This window comes from Entelurus aequoreus, linkage group LG19 (assembly GCF_033978785.1).
Source record: "Entelurus aequoreus isolate RoL-2023_Sb linkage group LG19, RoL_Eaeq_v1.1, whole genome shotgun sequence".
NCBI classification, from domain to species: Eukaryota; Metazoa; Chordata; class Actinopteri; order Syngnathiformes; family Syngnathidae; genus Entelurus; species Entelurus aequoreus.
Window position 1 is genome coordinate 23,334,319 of NC_084749.1, and position 12,414 is coordinate 23,346,732.

Genomic DNA, 12,414 nt, shown 5'->3' on the forward strand with positions numbered 1-12,414 from the left:
GTCATTTATTGAACAGGCGTCAACTTGCAGTCCACTGGTCACACTTATCATTACACCTTGTACCAAATAAAATTGCTTCGAGGTCGGTAAGTACAACCAGAACTCATACGTACATTAGGCGCATCGGGTTATAAACACTGTCGATTTTTGAGAATATGAAATGATTTTAAGTGCGCCTTGAAGTCCAAAAAAATACGGCATTTTTAATGGGCGACATTACTTCAGTTTTTCACATAATTCGGTCTTCCCCCTTTGGAGCGGATTATGATACCACTGTACCGACTTTACTTACTAGCCCAAATGTACAACACCCAACCAAAACGAGGGCCACAACCTAAAGATCTGCAAACAATAATCCCCACGACTTGCACGTCTTCCTGAGGTTTTGTTCAGCATGATCACAGGCAGCTCCACACCCTGGACACTGCCTCATGTCATCTGCAGAGAGCAGAGTGGAGGATACGTGCACACACACTCGTAACAATATGTCCAGTATCAGCAGGGGGGGATTGCAGAAGGAACATCATTCAATTAAAAGCAAATAGTTAGTACTTTGTAAGTACTTTGAGTTTGAACAGGTTCTTAAAGTCAGTAATTTTAGTGCTTTGTTTGATTTATTTGCTTAATCTATTCTATAATTCCATTCCATACAGATATACTAAAGGTTTTAAGTGTTATACGTGCATACAGATATTTTAACTTAAAAGGGTATATTTGTCCTCTTTTGTTGAGAAGAATTGTTGTACATCCTTGGGTAGCAGCTTTGTAGATAATTGTATCTGTTTGCAAGAGCACCAAATCATTGAATTTAAATATTTTTGATTAATTAAATAAAGGGCTTGAATGTTCTCTATATCCAACATTATGTATTATTCTAACTGACCTCTTTTGTAACGCGGTTAGTGAATAAGCGTACTTTTGTAATTATTTCCCCATATTTCTGCACAATAACTCAGATACTGTAACACTTGTGAGCAGTAGAGAATATGAAGTGATTTTTTTGTCCATCCATCCATCCATCCATTTTTCACTGCTTATTCCCTTCTGGGACGCGGGGGGCGCTGGAGCCTATCTCAGCTACATACCTACTCAGTGGCCTAGTGGTTAAAGTGTCCGCCCTGAGATTGGTAGGTGGTGAGTTCAAACCCCGGCCGAGTCATACCAAAGACTATAAAAATGGGACCCATTACCTCCCTGCTTGGCACTCAGCATCAAGGGTTGGAATTGGGGGTTAAATCCCCAAAAATGATTCCCGGGCGCGGCCACCGCTGCTGCCCACTGCTCCCCTCACCTCCCAGGGGGTGATCAGGAGTGATGGGTCAAATGCAGAGAATAATTTCACCACACCTAGTGTGTGTGTGACAATCATTGGTACTTTAACTTCATTCTGCTTTATTTATTGACATATTTATTGCAATCTTATGTTGTGTACTTTTTATATGAGGTTTCCAGTACCTTTTATCGTCTGTTATTACAGAAATTGGATTTATTTTACCCTTTCAATGTCTACTCTGTCTATTTGTATTTGTTTTTGACTTTTGACTGTTACCGAAAAGCATTATTTCAGTTTTACTGAAAATCAAGGATAGCCTGTTTTTGTCAAATCATCTTCTAAAGGGAATCTATTATGCAAAATCAACTTTTTTTTTACCTATTGGTACTCGTTTGTGTGTATTTGGGGTCTCAATAAGTCCCGGAAATGTGAAATCAAACCGTGGAGGCATGGCGGAGATTTTATAAAACAATCTTGCCTTACATCATACTTCCTCCAAACGAGCCGTTTGAAATTTTCCAAATTTGTGACGTTTTTCCCAAGTGTGACGTCAGCGGATATATCCTTATATGGCAGAAATTTACCCAAGGTGCTTTGCACTGTAGTAGCTCCTGCTTTTTCTCTATCCTCTTGTTGTGGGGCAGACTGGCTCGTACATGCACATGCATCCTCCGCTGTTTCCATTTCTAATATAAAGTAGCGTATACTTCAAACTTATATCCGTCAGTAAACTCGATATGGAAGCGATAAAAACTACAACATGGCTAACACGGAGAACACGCAGTCGAAGTGGAGGTCCGTAAGTAGCACTGTGTGTTTTAGCCCAAACAAAATGCTGTTGTATCATCTGCAAATAGCACAAACTAAAAGTGACTTTAAAAATGTCGTGAACAATTTTGGTCTTGGTATTGACCCCTGTGGTACACCGCAAGATATATTTAAAGCTGCGGACATGTGTGTTAGCCTAGCTTAGGTGTCATTCCCTGCAGTGTGAACCTGATGCATGTTTTTGGAGGGTGTGCAAAGTAACAAGCAAACTCCGTCTGCTTTGAGGCCACATCTATTTCCTCTTAAAGTGGCTCAAGGTGGGACGTGGCTTTGTTGCCCCACAGCCACGTGTACATGCCGTAAACCCCACAACTAGCTTTTTTTTTGTAATTCCATAAACAACTTACGATCACATATATTTGTTTTAATTATTATTAGAGATGTCCGATAATATCGGACTGCCGATATTATCGGCCGATAATATCGGACTGCCGATATTATCGGCAGTCCGATAAATGCCCATAAATGCTTTAAAATGTAATATCGGAAATTATCGGTATCGGTTTCAAAAAGTAAAATGTATGACTTTTTAAAACGCCGCTGTGTACACGGACGTAGGGAGAAGTACAGAGCGCCAATAAATCTTAAAGGCACTTCCTTTGCGTGCCGGCCCAGTCACAATAATATCTACGGCTTTTCACACACAGAAGTGGATGCAAGGCATACTTGGTAAATCGCCATACAGGTCACAGTGAGGGTGGAAGTTTAAAAAACTTTAACACTGTTACAAATATGCGCCACACTGTGAACCCACACCAAACAAGAATGACAAACACATTTCAGGAGAACATCCGCACCGTAACACAACATAAACACAACAGAACAAATACCCAGAACCCCTTGCAGCACTAACTCTTCCGGGATGCTACAATATACACCCCCCCTCTCCCCCACCTCAACCCGCCCCAACCCCGCCCATGACCTCAACCTCCCATGCGAGAGCATGTCCCAAATTCCAAGCTGCTGTTTTGAGGCATGTTAAAAAAAATAATGCACTTTGTGACTTCAATAATAAATATGGCAGTGCCATGTTGGCATTTTTTTCCATAACTTGTTGATTTATTTTGGAAAATCTTGTTACATTGTTTAATGCATCCAGCGGGGCATCACAAAAAAATTAAGCATAATAATGTGTTAATTCCAGGACTATATATATTGTATCGGTTGATATCGGAATCGGTAATTAAGAATTGGACAATATCGGAATATCGGCAAAAAAGCCATTATCGGACATCTCTAATTATTATTACCTGCTGTTTGTATGATTATGTACTATTTCGACATTTTGGACAATTATAATGTTCAACTTTGAAAAGTCCAAAAAAAGGTCACAAACTCTCTTGTATTTATTCTATTTATTATTTCAAGGAGCGTGGAAGCAATTAGAGCTGCAAAAGCTGGTAGTTTTCTCAAAATGTTTTAAAGAGTTTCTTGGTGTTTGGAAAATCTGAAGGCTTGTTTTAATGCGTTAAAAAGGTTTTTCTCTTATCACGTGTGTTTCAGTGATTTGTCATCCGTGCTATATTTGTAAACCACGTGACTCGTGTGTGTGTGTGTCCTCATGTGCGTGCGATTGTTTTGGATTTTGATGTCAGGAGCGAGTTGGTAAGAAGCCCTGCGGGATGAACTTTCCCCTACTTCTCACAAACAAGCATTCCTGATTCAGGCCTGAAAACTAGCAGCAACATGGCCACTGTACATTCGTGCACATAAACAACTTGCAAAGGTTTATTAAAAAAAAAAAAAAAAATTTACTTTATGGTGCCTTTACAGATGACTTTGATGACTTAGGACATGATGGCAAAACATTAATCTTTGCAATAAATATCTTGAAAATTCACAGCAGCAGAAATATCATCTGTTAACAAACGGGTGTGTGTTTTTGTTCTTTAAAGAAATTAATAAAGCTAGTACATTGGGCATTGGGAAAGCAAGTTATTGATACAAAAAGGCTTAGAAAATGTTGTATACAGTGACGTGGCCCATGAAAAAAAACAAAAAAAAACTAATAAAGATGTAACAAATGTGTCTTTTTAACAAAATAATTTTCCGTAGACTGTTATTGCAATCATTTTGTAACATTTCCCTCAGTAAAAATAGCTAAATTTGTACAGGTAAGCAAACCGAAAAATCCACCCTCTGATTGCCAAGCACTCATTAACTGGTTTAGTTGGAGAATGCCTGTTTCTGTTCGTCAGAATGTCACCAATATAAGGTTTAAAATAACATTTGTTTAAGTTCCGGTTTTATAAAAATAAATAAATAGGATGGAGAAAGGGACATGCAGTAGAAAATGGATGGATGGAAGTACTTCAAAACAACATTTTACTAACTCAAGTGAATTATTCCCATTTTATTGTTATGCGTTTAATGAGCAACCTGGATTAACCTGTTTTGATTAGAGCACAATATTTTTCAGCAGGGTTCACCAAACTAGCGTCCACAGGTTACAATTTTATTTATTTATTTAACCTGCTCAGGCAAATAATCTTGTTGATGTAGATGCCAATGTCTGCTTTACAGATTTACTTAACAAAACAGAAGTGTGGGATATTCCTTTTGTTGGCTTTATTTTATGTTTTTAAATGTTTAGATACATTTAGTGTTTGGCGCAGCCGGACCAGAGCACGAGGGGATATAAAAAAAAGGAACATTTTGTGGACAAGAGAGGGACAAAACAGCTATATACAATATAATATGCACAGACAACTAGAAATTTGGTTAACCCAAAGTAGCCCCCGAGTCAAAAAGTTTGGGGACCCCTGATTTAAAGTATAGAAAGAAAATCAGTTCCCCACCAGCTATGACCCTCAAATACTGTATATGTATGATTTGTAAAAAGGTATGAGGCGTGCTAAAAAAAATCTATTTACATCATCACGATTCCTATTTTTCAATTGTAAATCGATTTATAATTTAAAAAAGCAATCAAAAAACAAACAAATTATATATATATATATATTATATATATACATACATACATACTGTATATACTGTAAATACATATACATATAAAATAATGTAAATAAATAAATATACATATAAATACATATAACAGACATATATGCATATACAAATGTATATATGGGCGGCACGGTGGAACAGGGGTTAGTGCATGTGCTTTACAATACGTCCTGAGTAGTCCTGAGTTCAATTCCGGGCTCGGGATCTTTCTGTGTGGAGTTTGCATGAATATGTATATATTATACAGTATAATTTATGAAGACACATCCATCCATCCATTTTCTACCGCTTGTCCCTTTCGGGGTCGCGGGGGGTGCTGGAGCCTATCTCTGTTGCATTCGGGCGGAAGGCGGGGTACACCCTGGACAAGTCGCCAACTCATCACAGTGCCAACACAGATAGACAGACAACATTCACACTCACATTCACACACTAGGGCCAATTTAGTGTTGCCAATCAACCTATCCCCAGGTGCATGTCTATGGAGGTGGGAGGAAGCCGGAGTACCCGGAGGGAACCCACGCAGTCACGGGGAGAACACGCAAACTCCACAAAGAAAGATCCCGAGCGCAGGATTGAACCCAGGACCTTCCTATTGTGAGGCAGACGCACTAACACCTCTTCCACCGTGCTGCCCTATGTAGACACATAATATATAAATTATATTATATACCTATAATATATAAAATATAACATAAATTATATTACAAACATATAAATATACATATAAAATATATATTTGACATTTTTTGTTATTAGTATAAACAGTTTAGCGTTTTCTTTTTAGTATGCTTTTTGCAAAAAAATAAATATAAACATATGTATGTACTGTACATATATACATATCCACATACTGTACATACATATATTGTATATACTGTAAATACATTATATATATATATATATATATATATATATATATATATATATATATATATATATATATACAGTATATACATACACACACACGTATACACAAACACATATACCGTATATACATGATAATATATACTCACAATACAAAGGTCCTGGGTTCGATCCCCGGGCTTGGGGTCCTTCTGTGTGGAGTTTGCATGTTCTCCCCGTGACTGCGTGGGTTCCCTCCGGGTACTCCGGCTTCCTCCCACTTCCAAAGACATGCACCTGGGGATAGGTTGATTGGCAACACTAAATTGGCCCTAGTGTGTGAATGTGAGTGTGAATGTTGTCTGTCTATCTGTGTTGGCCCTGCGATGAGGTGGCGACTTGTCCAGGGTGTACCCCACCTTCCGCCCGAATGCAGCTGGGATAGGCTCCAGCACCGCCCACGACCCCGATATGGACAAGCGGTAGAAAATGGATGGATGGATGGACATATAAATTATATATATATGAATATGACATTTCGTGTTATTAGTATCAACACTATCTTTTTTTTAATTGCTGTGACAATAACTTTATTTTGTAGCGTTTAAGGGTTTTACCTTCTTACCACATGTGTCTATTTAAAAAAAGACATACACAATAGGTGTTTATACAACAAAAATTATTTGAAAAAAATAGCAGTGGTGTAATAGTATCGGGCATTTTAGAGTCCTTTGTCAGAAATTCAGAGCTTTCATTGCATCATCTTACATTTGGTGACAACAATGAATTGTTTCCACGCCCCCAAGCTCCCCTTGTGCCTGCCTTCAACCCCCCCACGCCCAATCAGCAGAGCCCTCAGCTGCAGCGCTCAGCTATAAAATCTTTACAAGAGAAACCAAGAGCAGCATTCCAAATCCAAAGAGACCAAAGATGAAAACGCCTCTGACTGTCACCCTCATGCTCGTGCTGCTCATCAACGCCGCAGCAGCTTTCCCTGTGGACAGAAGGGACAAGCAAGCCTCCTGGGACGACATCAACGTGGTGACCCACGGTCTGCTGCAGCTGGGCCAGGGGCTCAAGGAGCATGTGGACAAGTCCAAAGTCCTGATGCGGGACATCAGCGGCAAACTGAAAGCCTTCAACAGCACCATAACTGCACTTGAGAGAAAGCAGCAGGAGCAGGATGAAGTTCTCAAAGCCCGGGAGGTGGATGCCACCAAGGAGGCAATGGCCAAGGTGGATGGGGTGATGAAGCAGAACGAAGACATCTACTCACGCATGGACAGCCTTGAGGAGAAAGTGAACCAAGAGTTTAAAGTGACACTGAACGCCAGCTTCAACGATGACAACTCGGCAAAGCCGTTTGTTCAGGTGAGCAAAAAAACTTCATCAATTTAAACATCAGGGAAGCAAATGACAAATCATCTCAACTGTCAAAAACGTGTGTTTGCAGAGAGTCCTGGCTGCTCAGAACAAACGCATCGACCAGCTGGTGGACAAGATCAGGCAGCAACAAGACAAGCTGGAGAAGCAGAGTTTACACCTGCAGGCACTGCAGAGCAAGGTGAGGAAAAGTGTTTCTCTGCGCTTGTGAACACGAAGCCGTGTGGTCTTCTTCAGGGAAATGAATGACCGACTGGCTGTCATTCTTTCAGGTTGCACACAAAGGTGTCAAATACCACAGGCGCAGGGATGAGGAGGAAACCATTCTGAGGGGCAATGCAGCTCCAAGTGACAGCAGAGTCGGTAAGGAATTAAAAAAACATGAAAGTCTGAAGAATATTAAAAAAAAACCCAACTCATATACGTGTGTGTGTATATATATATATATATATACAAATATATATATATATATATATATATATATATATATATATATATATATATATATATATATATATATATATATATATATATATATATAGACATACATATATTTATACATATACATATATATACATATACATACACATATACAGTACATATATACATACCTAAATACGTATATACACATGTATATATACTGTATACATATATATATATATACACACATGTGTTTATATACTGTATATATAACATGGAAGATATATATGTGTATATATATATATATATATATATATATATATATATATACACGTGTATGTTAATATGTAGATATCTAACATGGAAGAAACCTGTGTGAACTTAATTAACTCAACTTTTTTTGTCTACTGTATCAAAATCAATGGCATGAATTATTGACCTATTCAAGGCTGTAATTAACCAACCTCAAACATTCCACTCTGTAACATTTTTTTTTTTTTGGAATATTGTATATTTAGCATTTCACCATTAAAATAAAAACGTTTTTTACAAACATTTTAAGAATGTTATATCAATAGATATACATATCTGAAGTTGTATAAACATTTCAAACGTTGAAATTTTAATATATATGTAAATTTCATGCTCACTTATGACATTTTTCTGAGCGGATCCCTTTTGGACCCTAAGAGTAAGTGTGTATAGTCAATCTTGAGGTTGCACAAGGGTTGAGGTGACAAGGTTAAAAAACTTTGCTCCAGCGAATGTAAAAGTTGACTCGTTGGCAGCGCTGCATGCAGAGCAGACAGTCCAAAGATCAGGAAAATGAGGACATTGGCTTGACAGCACAACCACTCAACAGTTATTGCATCCTCATATTTATATAACTATCTGATCAGAGCCTTTGTGTCGTTTTGCTCAGGCTCGGCCCGAGATTGCCACGACCTGTTTGTACACGGGCATCGAGCCAGCGGCGTCTACACCATCCAACCCCACGACTCGCAGCCGTTCACCGTTTTCTGTGAAATGAGCTCGGGTGAGTCCAGAAAGAAACTTTTATTTTAATCTTGTGCAACATTCTGAATTCTAATTGGATTCATTTGATGAATTGGAACTACAGGAAGTGGAATGAAAAGCATTGAAATTCAGAGAAATTCCTTAGAACAGGGATTCTCAAACTGTGATACGCGGGCTCCATCTAGTGGAACGCCAAATAATTACTTGATGAAAGTACAGTGTTTTATTTTCCTATATTCAACCACAGTGTTACTGTTCAAACTATGTGTAATGTTACAGCGGCCAAAACTCTTAAATATACTTGTTAAATAAAACCTGTGCCTTGTTTTAATGAATACGTAGGCCTATTACGCTACTCTATTTTAATGTTGGTCATTATGGTGGTGCTTGGAGAGACAAGTGTTTTCTGAGGTGGTACTGAAAAAAGTTTGCACACCACTGCCTGAGAATAATTTGTCACGTTAAGCAAAGGTTTTCATAAACACGAAAAAATAATTTTCAAACACAAAAATTAAACACCAATTTCGAATACCTGTATAAAGTAAAGTATTCTGGGTGATTAAGTATTTTTATGATTTTTAACTATTAATTTATATACAATGTTTTTATTCTTAATTAATAACATTTACTGTAATTTGAAGGTTTAAAGTAGGACTGTAAAAAATAACAAGTGGACTACTTATTAATTTATTTATTATTTAACTAATCATGGATCCATGCAGATTAATCACACAATTTATTTGATTTATTACATTCCTTGACCTTCACCATGGATTGTTACCTTAAAGGTGACAAAGTTTGTTATATGGTCAACGATCAGGTTAATGCATATGTCAAGCACAAAATTTCAATTCCAAAGAAACCCAATGTAATTTAATTTTGCAAGCGAGTATTAACCTGATTAATTTGATTTAACCAAATTAAAAAATGTGATTAATCTGATTTAAAAATAATCATTTGACAGCATTGGTTTCTAGAAATATTTCTCGAAAATATGCAAAACGGATGTATGAAATACACGCCCCAAATTTAAATTGCAATTCTACTTCCTGTTGAAACCTTGATTTAAATTCACACATAGTGGAATTTTTCACAAGACTGCTTTATACTGTATACTGTATCCTGTATTGATTTTAGATTTTCTAATTAACCACAACTTTTCACAGAAGGTGGATGGACCGTCATCCAGAAGCGTTTTGACGGATCCCAGAACTTTAATCAGCTTTGGGAGAGCTATAAAAAAGGATTCGGGAGTCTAAACGGTGAGGCTCGACTATGAATATTAAAATTTGTGTCCCAAAACCCCCGTGAGAAAAAGGAATTATTTTTCTTACCTCAGGTGAATTCTGGTTGGGCTTGGAGAACACACACGCAATCGCCAAACAAGGGCAGTACATGCTGCAGGTGGAGCTCTCTGATTGGACGGGAGAGATGCAGGCAACCCGTTATGGCTTCCAACTGGACGCTGAGGAGGAGAAGTATGCTCTCCACCTGGAGGAGGAGTCTGGAGTTGACCTGACAGGTGCCAAGGGTCTTCCCTTCTCCACAGCCGACCGCGACAATGACATGGCCGCCAACACCAACTGCGCTGAGCTTCACTCAGGTACGCATTCCCTCTCATCTGTTTGTGTCAAGGTTGACGCCACACACGGCCTGGATTTAAACCCACCATTTCTTTGCAGGAGGTTGGTGGTTCAGCAGCTGCGGCGCATCCAACCTTAACGGCAAATATCCCCGAAGGCTCCCGGTCAGGAGGTCGCGGCCGAGAACGATGTTTTGGGTGGACAAAAAGGGACAAGACACCCCACTGAGAACAACTCTTCTGAAGCTTGCACCTTTGTCTGTAAAACTAGAATAAAGTCAAAGACACCTGAGGAAAAAAAAGACGGCGAGGAGCAATGAAAGACAGCCAAAAGTCATACATGCACAGTTTTTATGTATTTATTTATTTATAAGCTGCATATTTTGTTAAAGATATTGTTCTGTAAATATTTGTAAGATATCAATAAAAATACGGTTCTTCAGTAACGTCTGTGTCTTGTTAATACACCTACAGTGTATCCGGAAAGTAGTCACAGGGTTTCCATTTTCCCACTTTTTGTTATGTTGCAGCTTTATTCCAAAAAGGAATATATACATTTGTGTCCTCAAAATTTTACATACATAATGACAATGTGAAAAATGTTTTAAATTTTTTAGAATTTTTTTTCAAATTTGATAAAAAAACAACAACTAAGAAATCGCATGTATATGAGTATTCACAGCCTCTGCCAAGAAGCTCAAAAGTGAGATCAGGTGCATCCTGTTTCAATTGATCATCCTTGAGATGCTCTTACAGCTTAAGTGGAGTCCACGTGTGGTAAATCCAGTTGGTTAGATATTTCTTCCATCATCCGTAAATGGAAGAAGTTTGGAACCACCAGGACTCTTCCGAGAGCTGGCCGGCTGTCAACTGAGCGATCGGGTGAGAAGGACCCTAGCCAGGGTAGTGACCAAGAACCCGATGGTCACTCTGTCAGAGCTACAGCATTCCTCTGTGGAGAGAAGAGAACCTTCCAGAAAGAAAACCATCTCTGCAGCAATCCACCAATCAGGCCTGTATGGTACAATGACCAAACGGAAGCCATTTCTTAGTAAAAATTTGACAAAATGCGCCTGAAAGACACTCAGACCGATAGAAACAAAATACTCTGGTCTGATGAGACAAAGATTAAACTCTTTGGCGTAAATGCCAGGCGTCGTGTTTGGAGGAAACCAGGCACCGCTCATCACCAAGACAATATCATCCCTACAGTGAAGCATGGCGGCGGCAGCATCATGCTGTGGGGATGTTTTTCAGGGAGACTAGTTAGGACAGAGAGAAAGAGAGACATCCTGGATGAAAACCATTGCTTCCCATCCAACCTGATGGAGCTTGAGAGGTGCTGCAAAGAGGAATGGGCGAAACTGCCCAAAGGTAGGTGTAACAAGCTTGTGGCCTCGTATTCAAAAAGACTTGAGGCTGTAATTGCTGTCAAAGGTGCATCCACAAAATATTGAGCGAATGCTGTGAATACTTACGTACATGTGATTTCTGTTTTTTGTTAATACATTTTCAAAAATTCACATTGTCATTATAGGGTATTGTGTGTAGAATTTTGAGGACAAAAATGAAATGTGGAAAAAGTGAAGTGCTGTGAATACTTTCCGGATGCACTGTACACACTAAGCAGATTCCAATACATGCATGTATTTGTGGCAGATTGCCATGAGTATATTTGATTGGCACCTTGTCTGCCAGAGAATAAGAATACATAGCAGGAGGGATCAGTGTTGCATTATTATATCATTTACCAGTATTGAGACCCCTAGAAATACATGGTAAATGTATACATATTATATGGTACGAAGTAGGCCTGTCAAAGTTAATCCGATAACGAGTTAAGTATAATTTCCTTTAAAGGCACACTTTCTTTTTGACGCGCGATTTAACACGCACACATCCTGTTTTACCCCTTGTCCGTTCTGTAGCGTGGAATAATGTAGTTGCGTTCAGTTACTGTTGAGCCACAAGCAGTCAAAAATAGCAAGCACAAATGGACAAAGAAAAGTGTACATTATGGAAAGCACGGGTCCAAAGCCGTGGCAAGTCGTTCTCCCGACATCGTAGTGAATGCAAGTGCTCCTACAGCAGGAATACAAAT

General features: G+C 38.7%; 1 protein-coding gene across 1 annotated transcript; it reads left to right on the forward strand.

Moving 5' to 3' along the window:
* The first annotated feature begins 6,804 nt into the window (after positions 1–6,804).
* On the forward strand, positions 6,805–10,749 carry LOC133635209 (angiopoietin-related protein 4-like). The gene is made up of 7 exons (XM_062028122.1): positions 6,805–7,282; positions 7,365–7,475; positions 7,567–7,657; positions 8,637–8,750; positions 9,898–9,993; positions 10,071–10,334; positions 10,414–10,749. Exons 1-7 carry the CDS (start codon positions 6,842–6,844, stop codon positions 10,587–10,589), a joined length of 1,293 nt encoding a protein of 430 aa, XP_061884106.1. The 5' UTR covers positions 6,805–6,841; the 3' UTR covers positions 10,590–10,749.
* Positions 10,750–12,414: the final 1,665 nt, after the last annotated feature.